We start from the raw sequence: 19,467 nt of genomic DNA on the forward strand, positions 1-19,467 counted from the left end.
GTTCATTGATTGTCTAATTGAAAGTTCTCGAATTAATTATTTTGACTCCGTGTCAGTTGGCTAAAAAACCAGTCAACACCCCAGAAATATACACACAAAGAACGGGAAGGTAACTAGTTACCACATACCTGAAGATAAAAATTAAAAAAATAGATCCACCCCCTTTCTCTCTCCCCCTTCCCTCACCAAGAACCCTAGCCGGCGCCTGCCTCTCATTGCTAACCCTCCACTTCAACCACCTCCTACAACACCTCGAAAATAGAAAAAATATTCAAATATGAAAATGGTCGGCAGTCGGGGTTGGGACTCGCCTGGGTGTGATGAGGCTAGAGTTTCGGGTTCTTGGCTCTCAGCTTGGAGTGCTGGGTTTGGGGTCGGGTTGCAAAGGGGTGGTGATGGATCTCGGGATCGACGACAGAGATGGAGATGAGGAGGGTGGTTCGCGACTAGGTGTGGGTTGTCGTGGGGATGCGCTCGGAGTTACACACGCGGAGGAGGTGCGAAATCGCACCTAGGTTCGGATGGTGGGGCTCGAGTGGAGCTGGGGTCTCAAACGATTGGGGCTCTCAAATGGAGGGTCGCAGGTGCTGGAGGGGATGGTGCGGCTGAGTTTTGGAGAGAGAATGAGGTTGTGTGGCTGGGTTTGGAGAGTGAAAGTGTTTGTGTGGCTAAGATTTGAGAGAGAGAGAGAAGAGTGGATTACTAATTTTATAATAGTACCCTTGTTTGGCTGATGTGCTTTGGTTTTAAATTTAGCTTCTTTATTTAGTTAGCTAGTAATTGTGTTTGACATACTTTATTTTTATTCTTTAATAAATGTTCTTATACAAATTAATAAAAGTATAATCATCATATTTTTGCACAATAATGGCATAAAAGCCATATTTTAAAACAAATTTCCTTAAATTAAATTAAAATTATAATATGTGAGACCTAATAATTAAATTCCATCAATAATAATATGCCACATGCATTCTAAAGTGTTGGACACCCTAGAATGCCTACTAACAATGATCTTAGCTACTCCGTATCTTCATGATGATTTTGATTAGACTTTTCAACAATTTTTTATTTTTTATTTTAAAAAAGCTTGTTCCTTTGTGATTATAGTTTTCAACAATGCAATTACTTGATTATTGGTGGAAAATCCTCAACAATTAGGTGGATGTTGAAACTTGAATAATCACTCTATCTTTTCACTTAAAAGCCTAGGACTGGTGAATTATAGGATAAAGCTAATAAAATCGATAAGATGTCAATTTTCTAATATTTCATAAATATTGGTACGTAAACGTAAGAAAAGACCCTTTTTTTTTAAAATTTTTTTTAGAGGGAGCTACACTGCTATTTTTCTAAACTTTTAAAGTAGAAATAAAAATTTGAGGGCCCCTGGAACTATAGTAGTTCCGTCACTTAGCCAACCTTTATTCTAGAAATAATTTTTTAGTGGGTGCAAGAGCAAAATAAAAATAATAACATGGGTTTATATTGAATACATATAACATATTTTTTTGTAAGATGAAAAAAAAAATTACACTAATTTTACGTATAAAAATTTAAAATTTCACTTTTCCTCCTTTCCTTCGCCATTTGATATGGTATGAGCAACTTTTAATTTTATTTTTTATGCCTGAAAAAACCATCTTTATTGAATTAGAATAACACTGCTACATTGGGGGCAATTCTCCTAATTAGGAGACTTTTCTAAAACTAGTAAAAAAAAAGGAAGTTTTTTCATTTTAAATAAATAATAATAGTAAAACTAGTAAAAGAAAATTGTGTGGAGTTCTTTTTGAACAAAATCTTAAAGGTTTTGATAAAAAAAAAACATTATAATGAAAATTTTGAAATGCAAAATAAGCCCTTAATTGTTCCATGATTTTGCAATCTTCCTTTTTCTTAGTGATGTGATTTGTAAAAAATCTAACCATAATTTTTTAGTTTTTAGTTTAATTCTTAGAGTTCTTTCTTTGAGGAAAAATATGTAATTTATGTTTTGTTTTATTTTATTTGTATCAATATTTCTAATATTATATTGTAAAATTAAGTTTGAATATGGTCCTTAGTCGAATTTTTTTTGGATAAAGTAATTGGAAAATATTGGTCGTAATTGACTATGCTTATGAGAGTACATAATTCAAAGATATCAAAACTCAATAAGGGGATATTAGACTACATATAGCAAGCATGCATAGAGATTGTTCTTCTTGTTTTATTTGACATTTGGTTCTTGAAGAGAATCAAAACTCAAATGACAAAAAATCATAACAAATGCAGATGTCAGATTATAAAATGGCTAGTTGTAGTGTTAATTTTGTCACCTTTAATTGCTCAATTTTGTTTTATTTATGAACAAAAAATGCTGGGAATATTCACACATTACTCCAAAATTTGTGCAATTGAAATTAGTAAAATAAAATGATTGTGTATAATTAGTAAATTTTGTGACTTGCTACTGCTAAATATGTAAAGTAGACATAAAAATCAATTGCTCAAATAGAGCATGTGAATCCCTAAAAAAAAAGGGTTAATTACATGTGCTACTGTAATTTAAAAAAAAATCGTTTTATACTGTATATTAAGTTAATTACAATATATATTTCAATCTAAATTATAATTATATATTTATATTCATCCGCTTTGACTATACGAGATAATATATATAAATTATCATCTTGCAGTTATATCTTTGAGATTTGTAAGTGTTAATTTTTTTTGTCTTTTTGTGTCCATTTTTATTTAGGCATAGCAAATAATATAATAATAAAAGTAATAGTAATTATAGCTACTATCTTTAATAAAGTAGATTAATTTATTTTTATTTAAAATAAATGTTTTTATTAATATTAAAATAAATATTTATACAATTACTCAAAAAATAAATAAATATTTATACAAGTTACTGCAGTTAATTGAAATTAATATTAATAACTATATATTACAATATACAGTTAAAGATAATCACAATATTATTATTCTTTATAAAAATATTATATATATTTTTTAAACCATAATTAGTCAAATCTCAATACTTAATGTTAAACCAAAACCATATTCTAGTCCACAAAAATATATTTTAAAGTTAAAAAATTAGTTTTATAAATCTTTGTAATAATCATGTTAAATAAATTTATAAATATTTATGTAAATGTGAGTTACAAAATTAAATTTTTTAGTTGTGAAATTAGTTTTGTAAATTATTGTTACAAAAATATAAAATTTGTTTAGAAAAATATTATATTTCACCTATCTGTAACTGCATTTTTCATATAAATATATATATACTCAATAAAGTGTTTTATAAATAATAAATATCTTAAATTTATATTTTTAAGTTGTATAGCATAAATATGATGGTTCCTGTAATTTTTTGGTACAATATTGTAACAATATAGTAAAGTATAATATTTTTATATATATTTTGTTAATGATATCTTAACTATAAAATATTTTTGTAAATGTTAGTTACAAAAATATATTTCTTAGTTGTAAAACTAGATTAGTAAACTATTGTTACAAAAATAAAAAATTTAGTTACAAATTTTTTCGTAAGTTTTATCTACAAAAAAAAAAAATCTACAATTCTATTACTGATTTTTGTAAATATTATTTACAAACATGTAACAGATATTTACAATTTTGTAACAGTTATTTACAAGTTTATAAACGTTGATCACAAAAAATTGTATTTTGCTGTTTTTATTTGTGATTGTCACTCCGTATTTACAATTGTGTCACTCCGTGTTTTTATAAAAAAAATTCCGTATTTTTGTAATGCACTGTATTTTTCATATTTTTTTTTAACTTTTAGTGCATTTTTGTAGATTTTCCAAAAAAAAAAAACTATGAAAGAATGCAGGCCCAATAAAGAAAAAGTTGGAGGCCCAATAAAGAGAATTGTCCATTTTGGCAGACATGTTTATCACCAAATTCCCCTAAATCCCTATCTAAATCAAACTGGCACAGTTTAATTTTGGAAACAAATTCGATATACTTCAAAGTTCAAACTTTACTTTGTTTGTTTTTTTAATTATTTTTTATAGCAATTTTTAATTTTTTGACACGTGTCTCCTACACATACGCACTCTCCAAATCCACATGAATACTTCAAATTCAAATTTAACCTATGAATTGCAAAGTTAATAAAAATAAATAAATAAGAGAAGACATAGCAAAGCTTATTCCCAAATTTCACACAAAATACAATATAACTAAATATTCAAACCAAGAACTCTAATCCCAGTCCATTAATTGGGTTTAGTATGGTACACTATGCTTTAACTTTATATATAAATGAATCCAAATTTCTAATATACCTTATTTCCACAACCACAGAATAAAGTTCAACACTTACTATATAAACTCAACACCAACAAATTTTGACAATTTCAGAGAGCCCCACCAAATTTTCTACACGACAGGTTCACAACTGCATAAAAATAAAAAAAATAATAAAATTAACAATTATTTAACCTTTGAACTTATTTGTTTACATGCATTAATTATTTGTTTTTTTTTCTTATACGTATATATATACATATAAAGAAATTAATAATTAAAATAAATATTCTCAAACGAACGTCTTATAGAAATTACACATATATAATAATGGAAATGAGTTGAATATTAGTGATTATATAGATATATATAAATATATATATTATTACTCTTTCTTCTTCTTGGATGCTGAGTGGTCTTTCTCCATTCGCTCGAACAAACTTCCATCATAAACACCTCTAACAGTTTCTTTGTGCAGCAAACCCTTCTTGTCTTTGCATAGAATATACAGAATCTTCCATTCTGTCCAGGCCGCAACCCTAAACAATTAATGTAATATTATCATTTATAAAACTCCATTAATATATAAATACACATATATATATATAGGTTAATTCTATACCGAGGTACTACTTTTGTCCCTATCTGTAGGAGCGTGTAGAAAAATTATATCTCAATTTTTTATATAATGGTGTAGTAGTTATAACAGACATTTCATCAGTTTTTCGAGAAATTCTGAATAATATATAATACTGAAAACATGATTCAAACAGTCAGTTGCATGTGTGTCTATTTTTTTTAAGAGTAATGATAAGTAAGTGCATCCAAAATATGCACCCAAACATGTGTCACTGTTTTTTAAAACAATGAGTCACAGTTTTAATAAATGTGATTGGTTAGACAAAACTGTTACATCACTTTGTGTAATGTTTGGGTGTATATTTTGGCTGCACATATCATTACTCTATTTTTATATTCACGTGCAATTGACTATTTTGAACTCTGTATTTCGGTACTCTAAATCATTTGAAATTTCTAAAAAATTAGCAGGATGTCAATTATAACTACAAAGTATATTGTTATATAACATAAATATGAGTTATGATTTCTCTACGTGTTGGAAACAAAAACACCCCTACAAATTATATATATGTATATATATATTATATTCAACAAAATGAATTGATAATAAATTAAGAAATTTATAATTACCATCCTTTGTAATCTTTGGGGACTCTATTTCCCTTCAACAACGCCATCACTTCGTCGGATGTTAAAGCATTAGGATGTGTGTGAGCATAATTCTTGAACATTTCATCAAACTTTAAAGGAACGAACCTGAAAAAAAAAATTGATCTTTAATTGATAAGGAGATCAAACCAACAAGAGTCCTAGTTGAAATTTCAAGTTGTGGATCTATCTATGATAACACAATTATAAAATTTTATCAGCACATGAAAAATATGTTAAATAATGAAGTGACAAACATAAATTTGTGTACCTAAATTGCTAATTGTCGTAAATCTTGGTTATTGAAAAGACAATTTTTTTTTTCTTCTACACTTTAGAAGAATATAACACCATTTTTCCTTTAATATAAAAATTATGGTAAAAGCTTCAAGATACTTTAGAAGAATTTCTTCTACACTTTCATGCCAAGCAATGAAAACTTGATTTTTAAGATTTATTATGAAAAGACATTGATCTAGAAGCTTAATATGGCAGCCTTGTTATAAATGTGTGAAAAAGAAAATATATAACTACTAGTAAAAATAATAATGTGATTATTAATCATCAATTATAATGTCGCTTAACGTAGTGGTCTACTACACTAGGACCAAACTGCTCTCTAATCTCTATTATTAAAACAATAATAATAATGGAGTTGTTTGGTAAAACTTAAAAAAATAATTTTTTAATTAATTAATTAAAATTTTGAAAATTAAACATAAAATAGTGTATGGTAATTCTATTTTTATTTATTATTTTAAAAAAAATTAATTAAAATTCATTAAATTTTGGAAACAAAAATTTTTCACTTTTAAAATTTTTTTAAACTGTTTTTTACTTTTTTATGTTTTTTTCTTTTCTTCTTCAAATTAACAACTCATATTATATTGTTAAACAAAAAAATAAAAATAAAAGTTATCAAAAATATTTATTATTTTTTGTTTTTAAAAACAAAAAAACAAAAATAGTTATCAAACATATTTTTATTTTTTTTAAATAAAGAAACAAAAATAAAAATAATATTTCTATTTTTGTGTTTAAAAAAATTCAAAAATAATTTTTTTACCAAACACATACATATGTGCACATAATAACATGATATATATGTCCATTTAAGATAACAGTTTTATCATAAGTGTGTTATGAAATGTAAGTGTACTTTTATTGATGAAAAATTATGTACCTTCCATTGCTGTCGTAGACGCCAGAGTCACTACTATGGATACCTTTGTGTATATTTTTTATTTCAATGGGGAACAGTAGAGAAAACTTGCCCTGTGTATGCCATTGCCATACAATAAAACTTTGGGTCAGAATAAGATAAATATTTATATATTATTAGCTTCAACTTCTAGTTTAGGCTATTATTATTATTATTATTATTTTGTCCAATAATTAGGGGCACTTTTATTGTGGTTTGTTTGATAACTACTCCATTCTTCATCGCCCAATGGGATGAAATATTTCAACTTTATATACTAATACATTAACTTGCATAAATTTAATAACAGTCTTAGTTTGTTTAGTATTAATTCCATGTATGGTTTAACTGGACACAAAGAATCGCAGACCAAATTATTTATCTCATTATGGGGCATATCATGTATTCATGCCAATATATATAATTAAAAAAGTTTATACCAACGGAGCCCACTATATCACATCCTATTTTAGGCCCATAAATTAATTATGATTCATGTTTTTTTTATTATGATTTTTAGTGTAGTCATGAAAAGGCATTTCGAGAACAATTTATGGTGTTGAATAATGATTTGAAGGTCTGTTTTACGTGTATAAAAAGTCAGGCACGCGAGCAATTTTAATTTTAATTTTAGTACTATAAATTATTTGAATTTTTTTTTAAATTTATAAAAAAAAATCTGTTATAACTACAATAAATATTGTTGTAAAAAAATCAAAATTATAATTGACTTACGTGTTTAAAGAACAATAGTGTCTTAATGGTAAAGGCAAAAGACATACCTTATTATAATTTTTTTTTCTATATAATTATGCATGATATGAAGTTAATACAAAATAATATAGATTAACTTTGAATCTAACCCAAACTGACAAGCAGGGCCGACCCTAAATGGGATTAGGGTCTAGGAAAAATAATTATTAGGGGCCTTTTGTAAAAAAATTATAAAATATTTAGACATTTTTCAAAATAATTTTTAAAATAATGGGACCATTGGGTAACAGAATGTTAGGTATGCGCCTAGCGAGCCTTAATCTCACACAAGTTATAATGGGCTTCAAAAATAGCCCTATTGGTTGGACTAATTATATGTTTAAATTAGTTTTACGCATGGTTAATTTTTTTTTTAATGTGCGTAAAAAATAATATATTTAAATTTAGTTTTTGATACTGTAAATTATTCAAAATTTTCTGAAAATTTATATATTATTTTAAATAATTACAATACACACAATCATAATAAAATTTATACAAAAAAATTATTTATGTATCAGAAATACAAAAGAGGCCGCCAATAAGTTTTTCTATCCTAGAACAATCCTAAAAAATTAGTATAATATAACATGCCAATCTAAGTTATCTTTTTTAATTATTTTTAGAAGAGTATAAGAGACAAATCTGACATACACAATTATTAGAGGTCAAATCAAAGTAGAACTAAGGTCATAACTAATAATCTTAAGTTGTAATCTCAGCATGAGATGTTTTGTCGTTTTCACCTATTTATTTTTTATTTTGTTGAAATAAAAAAGATTTGGAGATGATATTAAAAAAAATAATGTTATGGATGCACTCTTTCAGCGCACTTAAAATGCACGCAATGACTTGTATGCATTTTAAGTCATTTATTTTTTTATAAGGTGAGATTCGTTATTTTTATGTATGATTTACCCATTAAATAATGCTTTGACAGATAACACCACTATATTTAGTCATTGTTTTATTATACTTTACTTGGTAGAAAGGTAATTAAATGTTAATCCTACATAGATTGATTTCCTTATAATAATGTATAATATTTAGTTAGTATAGACTTTGTCTTTTTCTTGACCAAGTCAGACCCACTAGTCAATGCAAGCAATAATTTCAAAGGAAAAAGAAGTTAGCCAGCTTTAATAAAAGCAAGATCGTTTGTTTTTCATTTCTCAAAGACAAAAAGAAGAGAGACCGTTTGTTGAGTATTTTTTTTTCTTCCTAATTTTGACAAAATAATAGTAATTTTCCATCTCAAAAATAAAAATAGTAATTTTAGATTGATTGCTGGCTGTAATTTAGCAATTTTTGAGCAGTGCTCTAATATTTAATTCAAAGAGGAAAAATAAAATAAAAACAAAAAAATCACAGCACACACTTTGGAAGGTTGTGAAATATTTATCCGTGTACACTACTAATTATTAATTTACTCTACTTGGGAAATTTCCATGGAATTTGTAGACAAATGGATGTTTTGTGTTAAATGTATTGGACTTGTATAGTAACATTTTTTTTTTGATAAAGACTTGTAGTACATTTACACATATACAGAAAGACAAAAGTAATAATTGAGAAGACAAAATAGAATTGACAAAAATAAAGTTTATCCTATAGTAGTGTTACTTGCTAGAAAAATTAAGGACCCCAAATAAAACTTTAATTGGAAATGTACAGATAAATTCTTAATGGTACTTACTAAATTTTCAAAATGATCTTTATAAATTATAGGGAAAATATTATTTTGGCCCCTGTGTTTTTTCTAAATACGCGATCGGTTCTTGTGTTTTGTTAAATGATAATTCAGACTCTGCATTATACAAAATAGTACCTTAGACCCGATTTTTGTCAAAATATTTTGAATTATAAGATCAATTATCGGGTCGTTAGTGATGCGATAACTTCAGAGAAGTGGAGAAAGTGGTTGAGAGAATGAAAAATTATATTTAAATTTTTTTTACCAAAATTAGGTATAAAATACTTATTTTGATCTATTTTGTTATTTTGTAAAATAGAGAGTCCGAATTGTTATTTAACAAAATACAGGGACCGATTAAGTATTTGAGAAAAATACAGAGGCCAAACTAATATTTTTCCTTAATTATAATATCTAGATGTTTATGCAAAACCTACTAACGTAACTTTTCTATTTTAAAGGCATATTTTGAAACTGATTGGTTTCTATAATTTCTTCAAATTATCAAATATGTATAACATAGTATGTGAGCCTAAAAAGATTTTGATTAAAAAATTTGACATGCAAAATTAATAATATTATTTTCACTTTAACCAAGTTTCCACTCTTTCTCCACTTGAAAGATATTTTCATTCCTAAAATAATTTTCAAAAATAAAATAAAATTAATATATTACTCTTCTTCACTTTAAGTAGAAATAGTCAATACCCTATCATTGAGTTAGAGAATTTACTTATGATTTGTTTATTACTTTTAGTATTCTTACTTATTTCCCTAAAATCATAAGTATTTAAATAATAATTCATACAAATTTCATTTATGATCTTAATTTGTATAGGTCATAAGTTTCATTCTTACATGATTGCATCGATCTTTAACAATGATTGTTTGTTCATATCACTAAGCTTCTTATTGTGTTCCATTATCGAGTTGAGTGGTCCCAGAAGAAGAAAAACAAAAATTTTAAATATTTTAGTCCTATAAATTATAAAAGAACACATATTCTCATGTATAAAAAAATTCATAAAAACTTGTATATTAGTATTGGACATTTTGAGGTGATTATAGGAAATTTTGGAACATTGATGATTTTGTTGAGCTTAGAGAACTCACAATGAATGAGCTAATATAGGGAAAAATTGTAAATTGAGTTATAATTATTTTTTATTATTTATTTCTTTTTTATATTAATTATATTATATTTTATTTTGTTTTTTTCTCTTTTTTATTTTAGTATTTAATAAATAAAAAATAATATTTAAATGATACTAAGAAAATATAGAGAAAAAATAGAAAATTTAATAGATGTGTAATGTAAATATTTGATATAAAAAAAAAAAAAGTTTTGGTGATATATTTGAAAAAAATAGGGTGGAGAATTTGTTGGAATTGTTCTTTTATAAGATAGATGTGATTGAAAATAGATAATTTGTTTATCAAAATAAATGTGCTAATTTAAAAATATTTAATTAAATTGTTATCCTAATGTGTGGGAGAACCTTTACCTAATTCGAAAGTACTTCATTACCATACCAAAAGTGCTACTCACGAAATTTGATCCTCCATACTTTTTAAAATTTTATTATATTTTTCCTTTCATTTCTCTCATTCTTTCTTTTAATTAATTTTTTATTTTAACAAAAAAAAAGCTATTGCTTATTACTTTAAATATTTAAATTTTGTTTTTTCCCCTTGTATTGCTGTAAAGCAGTTTGGTGGCTCGCACTATGTATTGATCCGAATTAATAAAAATAAAATTAAAGACGAAAGTGAAAAGAATACCAACAAAGAAAAGCACTGAATTAAAAATTAAAACTGACACTTATCTGTTTAGTTTTAAATTATTATATATTTTTTTCCTTAAACCCCAATTAACGAAAAAAATTAAACTTTAGAAATGGAGAACGAGAAATACATACATGTCGAGTTTTCTGGCTCAGACCCATATTGATGAAAATTGCAGCAACGGTAGACAAGGTTAATCCACACCCAATTGCACGAAATCCTGTCACACAAAATCCCATTTTTCTTAAATTAAAAAATGAAAAAAAAAATACATTTTTTCTTGTGAAACTGAAACAACAAAAGGGTATTTTTTAAATTTATAAAATAGTCAAAAGTAAATGAAAAATCATCACAAGAAGAAGAAGAAAAAACCTTGAAAAGTTTCCCAAGGATAGACCAACCCATCGTGATTGCGGTCGAAAAAAGCAACATGTTTTTGAAGAACACTGTCCTCACTTGGTATGAATAATACTCCTCCTTGATCTACACCCATAATTCTCAAAGTTTCAACAGATATTGATTTTTTTTTCTTTCTTTTTTTTGCTATAGAAAGAAAGAAAGAAAATAAAGAAAATTTATAGGTACCTGAGTTTGATGGGAGTGGTGCAGGAGTAGAAGCCATATAGTTTTTGAACGAACTTTCCTATGTGAGGCTGAGAAAGAGAGGTTTTTGTTTTGTTTTGTTACGTTTTTTTGATGAGATTAGTGAAAAAATTGGGTGTTTTAAACAGTGTTTTGTGTTGGGTACAGCCCAAGAAAATGAAAAAATGGCAACTTATTTTAAAGAGAAGAGAAACGCTTTTGAGGTTTTGTTATTGTGTGGTTACTGAACGTGGCAGGTTTTCGGTTTATAAAGGCCTATTAAAAGGTGGCTTCAGGTGATTTGTTTGTTATTTTTGTTGTTTTCTAATATATAAATAACAGATAGATATTTTGCTTTTTTTTTAAAAAAAAAAACCACAGAAAATGGAAAGATATCCTTCAAGTTGAAGACTAGCAATTCACATTGGCAAGTTTATATATAACCTTAAGCAATAACTTTTGAGGTTTTAAAAGTTGAAGTTGAATCTCTCACCCCTTACCAAAAAAATAATCAATTAATATTGAAGATTTGTGGAAAGTGACTTAACTTGGTAAAAATCACAAGTTGAAATTACCATATTTACACCAATGAAAATTCACGTACTAGTTATTTCAGTATATAAATTGTGACAAATACAAAGGAAATTTTGTACGCCAAGCAATTTGGGGCAAGTCGACATCGGTATTTATGATGTATATCACAACGATATCCACTTTGAATGGAAACAAAAGTTGATTTATTAATTGGATATGAATATATAGGATATGTGAATATGGCTTAGAAAGGCTCCTCCTGCTAGTATTGTGGACACTAATGGTAGTTTTGGAGGTTGTTTTTTTGTTTTTGTTTTATTAAATGTGAAAATATGGGTGAATACAAATGTGTCTTCTTCGGACAAGTTAATTGTGTTCATGTTGTTTTTGGGAGTAGGGCACACACGACTAGCCTTGAGCTAAAGCGGGTCACACCCAGGTGTAAGGTTTTAATTCGTAATTTTTTTTTATATTAAAATGATATAATTTCAATAAAATTAAAAATTATGAGCCACTTGGGAGATGTCTGATGTGCCTAGCTTCTATCATCTCCTCTTAGGAGACGTTTGATGTAGCACGTCTTCCTAGGGAGGCGTTACAGGCTAGACACGTCTTTTCAAAGGAGATGTTAAAAATCTTTCCTTATATATATTTAGCCCAATTTTTTATATTTAAAAAAATAAAAAATTATATCATATTTTTAAGTATAACGTCTCCCACCACTTTTGGTGACTTATCTAGTTAGTTATTAACAAAAAAATTTAATGACTTACACCTCTAGATTTTAAATATCCCTGAATATTTTTAATGACTTACACCATTAGTGTAAGTCATTATAGATAGTCATTAAATATCAATTTTGTTATAGTGTTTAGTTCTAATGCTTTTATTTTTATTACACTATGTCTAAATTTAATTAATTTTAGGGCCTTTAATTTTAATCTGATTTGTTTTTAATTTTAATATGACTTTTTTAAAAACTTTAAACTGATTCTTAAAAACAAAAAATAATAAAGTTTGAATTAATTTATTTATATATATATGTGGACATATTTAAATGATGTGACATTATATATATTGACAAATGAATGAGCTTAATACCACATTGGCATAGTTAACACAGCAGAAGATAATGGGTGTAATAAATCATTGACAAAAAGTATTTTCGCTGTTATAAAAATTCTTTGGTACTTAACTGTTATAATCATAATAATTTAGATATTTTTACTGTAAATATCATATTATATTATATTATATTTAATGAAAGTTTTAAGAGGATTAGTCTCAAGAACTTATTTGCATAAAAAATTAAAAAATAGAAGACTAATTTGTCTAAACAAAATAAATTCCTAGTTTTGAAAGCGTCAATAAATAAGCCAGCAATGTATGTCAAAGTAAATCTCTAATTACGATTTTATTATATTAGCTATATTAGTCATAATATATGTATATATTTATTTTGTAGAAAGAGAAGAGATCTACTTTATTATATGTAATTCAAATATCTTATTAACTTAATAAGGTGTCTCTCTAATTTTTGGAGAAAAATATTTGGTATGTCCAACCTTGTTATTATTGTCATTTTTCTCATTCTTTCCTTTTCCTGATCATGTCAAATAATTCATTATTAATTTTCTCTTTCCACGTTTCAATCCACCCTTCTCTTTATTCTTTCTTTTCCTGCCCTTATTTAATTATGTTTGATAAAAGAGAAAAGATAGAGATAAAAACAAGAAAGGAAAGTAGAAGAGAGTATAAAAAGAAGGGTATAATCCCACATAGAATAAACAAAATGACAAATATGTTATTGTTGTGATAATTTCAATGTGCATTATACACAATCATAGACAAATAATAACAGAAGTAAAGTATCGTCTCAAAGAAATTGTTTATTAAATACCAATAATTAAATTTTTAATTCTATTGGACTAATAAAACTTACATTCAAGAATATCAAGAACAAAAGAAAGAATTAACAAAACTAACAATTAACAAATAACAAAAACAAATAAAAACAAATTAATTCAATGGAAATAAAGCTATGGTATTTAATTTCATCATCTATTTACTTTATTACTTCATCAATACAATTTTTATTATTCTTTCTCTTGTTGTGATGGCGGATTTACAAAAATAATTTGTATTAGGATATATAAATCTCTCAACATATATGCGAATTTTCCAACATTTCTGTGATAAATTTCAAACATAAGGCAAGTATTAAGAATAGAAATCCTAAAAGCTACACAAATTATACAGGTATTTTCGTCCTATATCAAAATTTATGTCTATTCTGTTAGATTAAATGAAATGTATGCATATGAACAATCCTATACATGTAGGCGGAATTAATATATAGATTGAACATATACAAATAGAGGATCGAATATTGTATACCTCCAGCCATTGCAATTGATAACCCCAATCTAGATTTAGATCTACAAAAGAAAAAGAAAAGAATTAGAACGAGTACTCGAGCTTCCAAGCTCTCACTAACTCTTTTAGATGGAGTTACTGAAAGTCAGAATGAGCAGCGAGCTTGGGGACCGGTACTCTATATTTATAGAGTGAGACCTATCATCAGAGTCTCTGTCACAGATTGAGATATTCTCTCAATCAGTTGGGATATGCAAAATCGGGTAATAAACAAAATCGGGTAACAAATAATGTTGACCATTAATTAGAATATTTTAGCAATTATTGACTTTGATATATTGACTTTGATATATTAAATCAATTAGTTATAACAAATTAATTTTATATATCATTTAAATAAATATTTTAGCATTCTCCCACTTGGTCAGCATTTAAATTAATGTATTACTTAAGCCCGACCATTATCCCTGTTAGATAATAAACACATGAATCATGGCGATAGGTCCTCCTTTTATGGCGAATATTATCTTCCATGTATTACAATATATTTATTACATAACAATGTAATTTATGTGGCTATGTACTTAAACGAATAAACCCTATGTTTATTCAGGTCCTATATAAAAATTTCTCAAATAAAATTAAAATGCGCATAAATATGAGAAAACATCAAATAAGAGTTCCATTGATAATAACTTCAGTTTGTACAATAAATTTACATAAGGGAACCAAGTCCCATGTTCACTACATGATCCTTGAATTTATGAGGTGGCAAGCCTTTCGTCATAGGATCAGCAATCATCAATTCAGTGCTAATATGTTGAATGACCACTTTATTTTCTTTAACACGTTCTCTCAGGGCTAAGTAGTTGATGTCGATGTGCTTGCTTCGACTACCACTTTTGTTGTTCTTAGCCATGAATACAACAGCTGAATTGTCGCAGAACATTCTTAATGCCCTAGATATGGAATCTACAACTCTACGGCCTGAAATGAAACTCTTTAGCCATACACCATGCGATGTAGCCTCAAAACACAAAACAAATTCGGCTTCCATAGTAGAAGTAGCAGTCAAGGTCTGTTTGTTACTCCTCCATGATATAGCTCCACCGGAAAACGTAAACACGTAACCAGAGGTTGATTTATGTGAATCAGTACAACCAGCAAAGTCTGAATCTGAGTAGCCAACTACTTCTAGGTTGTCGGTTCGTCTAAACATGAGTTTGTAATCCTTAGTACCCTGAAGTTACCTCATAACTTTCTTTGCAGCTTTCCAGTGGTCTAACCCTGGGTTACTCTGAAATCTTCCTAGTATTTCGACAGCAAAGGCAAGGTCGGGTCTTGTGCACACCTGAGCATACATCAAGCTTCCAACAGTAGAAGCATATGGGATGTTCTTCATTTCTTACTTTTCAAAATTATTCTTTGGACACTGGCACAAATTTAATGTATCACCCTTAACGATAGGAGCAACACTTGGTGAACAATCTTTCATCCGAAATCTCTCTAAAACTTTGTTAATGTAGGTTTCTTGAGATAGAGCTAAGATACCTTTGAATCTATCTTGATGGATCTTAATGCCAATGACATAAGACACATCACCCATATCCTTCATCTCAAAGTTCTTTGAGAGAAATTGCTTCACCTCATGTAGCATGCCCTTATCATTGGTTGCAAGAAGAATATCGTTCACATATAAAACAAGAAAACAAATCTTATTCCGACTAACCTTTTGGTATATACATTGATCCATGACATTTTCTTCAAATCCAAAAGAAGAGATGACATCATGGAATTTTAAATACCATTGGCGGGACGCTTGTTTTAAACCATAGATGGACTTCTTAAGCTTGCACACCAAATGCTCACCATCACTAGAGGAGAATCCTTCTGGTTGTTTCATGTATACCTCATCCTCTAGGTCACCATTTAGGAAGGCAGTTTTCACATCCATCTCCTGCAGCTCTAAATCGAAATAAGCAACTAATGCCAGGATAACTCTGAGGGTGTAACGCCCTAAACTCCAGGGACCGTTACGGTGTACCTTCTAAATAGTACTAAACTCACTAATCGAGTCATTTGGCCAAAATCGTGTAACTAGGTATGATTAGCGGTTTAGGGATTAAATTTTTTGGATAAGATATAACGTTTCATTAGAACGTTTAATATATATATTGGGATCCCAAAATTATAATTTCAAAATCTACTATGAGAAAATATTTACAACAGGCCGATCTAAGCGGCAAAACAGGATTCAACCCTAGTTCCTTTTCAAACCTCGACCGTGGTAGACGAGCAGCTGCATATGTACACATCATCACCTAAACTCTCCGACTCAAGGATGGTCTAGCTTTCTTTTGCCTTTACCTGCACCACATATGTAACGCCCTGGCTACCCCAGAACAGTTACGGAGAACGGTGAACCGGAAATTTGACCCGCTACCCGAGTCCTTTGGTTAAAAACGTGATCTAAGTGTTATTATCAGGTTAAGGTAGAAAACCAGTAAAAAGGAAAGGGTATATTTCATTAAGTAAATAAACTGCTCATGAGCTTATTTAAAATGTTTACAAGTAGCTCGTAATACAAAAGAGTCACCACAGTTCCAATATTTACAAACTCCGCCGGCCTAAGCGGCAAAAATAGGGTAAACCCCTAGTCCCTCTGAGAACTCCTTGACCGTGGCGGCCAAGCGGCCCTGTATGTACATCACATCGGCCCAAGCTCTCCACTCAAGGCTGGCCAAGCTTTTCCTTTCCTTTACCTGCACCACATAGCACCCATGAGCCAAGGCCCAGCAAGAAAACATAATAAAACATGATATAATATCAACAACGATCATAATAACCATTCAGGACTATCAGTCCCACAAATGGGTGACAATAGCCAAAAGTCAAAGTAATGAGCATCGCTCCCTCTAGCCATGTGACGATAGGGTCACCAGGGCTTAACTGATAGGTGATTTCTTTCATAAGCTTGATCAGGACAGGTGCATGGTGATTGGTCACCAACATAACCTTCCTCACGACTCTAGAGTCGAAACTATGGACAGCGTCCCTTAGCCTTGTGACAGACAGTCACCGGGGTCATATACCATGGCTATAATCATCTGGTCGTAGACCAGGCAAGCGCTTATAAGTTTCTCGACCCTAGGGTCGGTCTGGCATTAATGCTATAGAGCCATTCAATGCATGATTCTCGACTTTAGAGTCGGTCCCTGACTATTCAGTGTCTCAAACAGGTAACCAACGTTCAACAACATTTAATATGCAATCCACGTCCACATATATCAACCAACATGCCTCAAGTATCAAACCACGCATGTCATATATCTATACAGGGTGCAACTGTACTAAAACACCGTTTTCTTACCTCTGGTTCAAGTGAGAATAATTATATGAACGACCCCTGAGAACGATCAACCTTTAAATTCCTCGACGGTCACCTGGTCATAACCAAAATATAGGATTCATCAATAAAAATGATAACCGGGGTTTCCCAAACCAAATCCCAGCCCCCCGAGACCTCAAATACTACCCAACCGGGTACTAGGTCCAACCCCGAGGCCTATGGTTTGAATCCCTAAGCTAAAAACCACTTTTAGCAAAGTTTGACCTTATGGGCCGCGGCCCCAAAAAGCCGTGCCGCGGCACACCCCCAAGCCCTATCTGCCAGACGCGCATGGGCCGCGGCACCCAGCCCAGAAATCTAGAACGGCCACACACGAACCAGATTTTCAACCCTGCATTTCCCCTCACAAACCAGACCTTCTAACCCTCTCTAAACCTCTTCCAAACATCCAATTCAACCCCTAAACCTTACCCATACACCTCCTCACATAAACCCAATCAACTAACACCAAAAACCTCCTTTGATTCTCACTTCCCACATCAAACTCATGATTCAAAAGCTAGAACAAAAACAGAGCTTAACTTGAATTCAATGGTCAAAGCTTACCTTATAACCTGTTTTGAACTTCCCACACAAGCAGAACCAAGTCTCCAACCCAGCCCTGAGTTCCTTTAGCTTGAATCCACAACTAGAGCTCAAAACACCAAAGAAGGAAATGGAGGAATTTGTACGGGAAGAGAAAAGAAACTAACCCCTGTTTTACTCTGTTTTATTCTACAGTCTTCAGCCACTTAAGTTCATATATATCCACCCCTAAAAAGACCAAAATGCCCTTGTGTCATCTAAAGCCTTTCAAACTACCCTAGGGGTAAAATTGGTACTTCTAGCTTAACCCGTTAATCATAATTAACGCTTCCCAATTCCCGCTAATCTCAATATCCTCGAACACCAATATTTCATAACCCGTTACCGTAAAATCCCCGGTAACGCTATAACCTTTAATATCACCCCGAGACTCACCCCGAGCCCCGAGCTCAAACCTGTTATGACCAAACCGATAAATCACGTTTAAAGATCGTCTCATGTCGAAACTATCGAACCAATCCACATTATAATGTGGTCTCATAATATATCATTAACATACAACAAATATTCAATTATACCCTCAACGGGCCAAATTACCATAATACCCCTGTAAACAAATGTGGACTCTCATGCATGCTTTTAACATCATATTATAACATAATTCTCATAAACATGCATAAATACATATAATGGCATAATTAAACAGTTATGGCCCTCCCGGCCTACTAATCCAGCCATTAACCATAATAGAGAATCTGGGCATTACAACATAGCACCCGTGAGCCGAAGCCCAGCAAGAAAACTTAATATGCTCATGAGCAGTTATAACATGTCATCAGATCATAAGGCACATGCCTAGCAGATATAGCCCTACTCAGCAGGCAAATGAGTTCACATAACGTTGAGTATAACACATCAACCAATGATCATAATAATCATCTAGGACTCTCAGTCCAAATATAGAAGAGTGACAATGGTACAGTCACTATGATGGGGACAGTTCCCTTTAGCCATGTGACGATAGGGTCACCAGGGCTTGCAGATAAAAGATCCTTTCACTAGCTTAGGCATGATAGGTATCTGGTGAAATAGTCACCAGCA

General features: G+C 29.8%; 1 protein-coding gene across 1 annotated transcript; it reads right to left on the bottom strand.

Annotated features, from left to right (window-relative positions):
- Positions 1-4,165: 4,165 nt before the first annotated feature.
- LOC133822002 (probable peroxygenase 4) lies at positions 4,166-11,914 on the bottom strand. The gene is made up of 7 exons (XM_062254197.1): positions 11,526-11,914; positions 11,313-11,423; positions 11,075-11,160; positions 6,692-6,783; positions 5,491-5,616; positions 4,668-4,817; positions 4,166-4,429 (listed from the first exon to the last, which is right to left on the bottom strand). The coding sequence occupies exons 1-7, from the start codon at positions 11,560-11,562 to the stop codon at positions 4,411-4,413; spliced, it is 621 nt and encodes a 206-aa protein (XP_062110181.1). The 5' UTR covers positions 11,563-11,914; the 3' UTR covers positions 4,166-4,410.
- Positions 11,915-19,467: the final 7,553 nt, after the last annotated feature.

Source organism: Humulus lupulus, chromosome 3 (assembly GCF_963169125.1).
Source record: "Humulus lupulus chromosome 3, drHumLupu1.1, whole genome shotgun sequence".
In the NCBI taxonomy this organism is placed as follows: Eukaryota; Viridiplantae; Streptophyta; class Magnoliopsida; order Rosales; family Cannabaceae; genus Humulus; species Humulus lupulus.

Coding starts and splice junctions, on each gene's coding strand:
- LOC133822002 (XM_062254197.1), bottom strand. CDS start 11,562: ATGGCTTCTACTCCTGCACCACTCCCATCAAACTCAG. Junction 5,617..6,691: donor GTCTACGACAGCAATGGAAG/GTACATAATTTT, acceptor TTTTTTTTTCAG/GTTCGTTCCTTTAAAGTTTG. Junction 4,818..5,490: donor CCCAAAGATTACAAAGGATG/GTAATTATAAAT, acceptor TTAATTGTTTAG/GGTTGCGGCCTGGACAGAAT.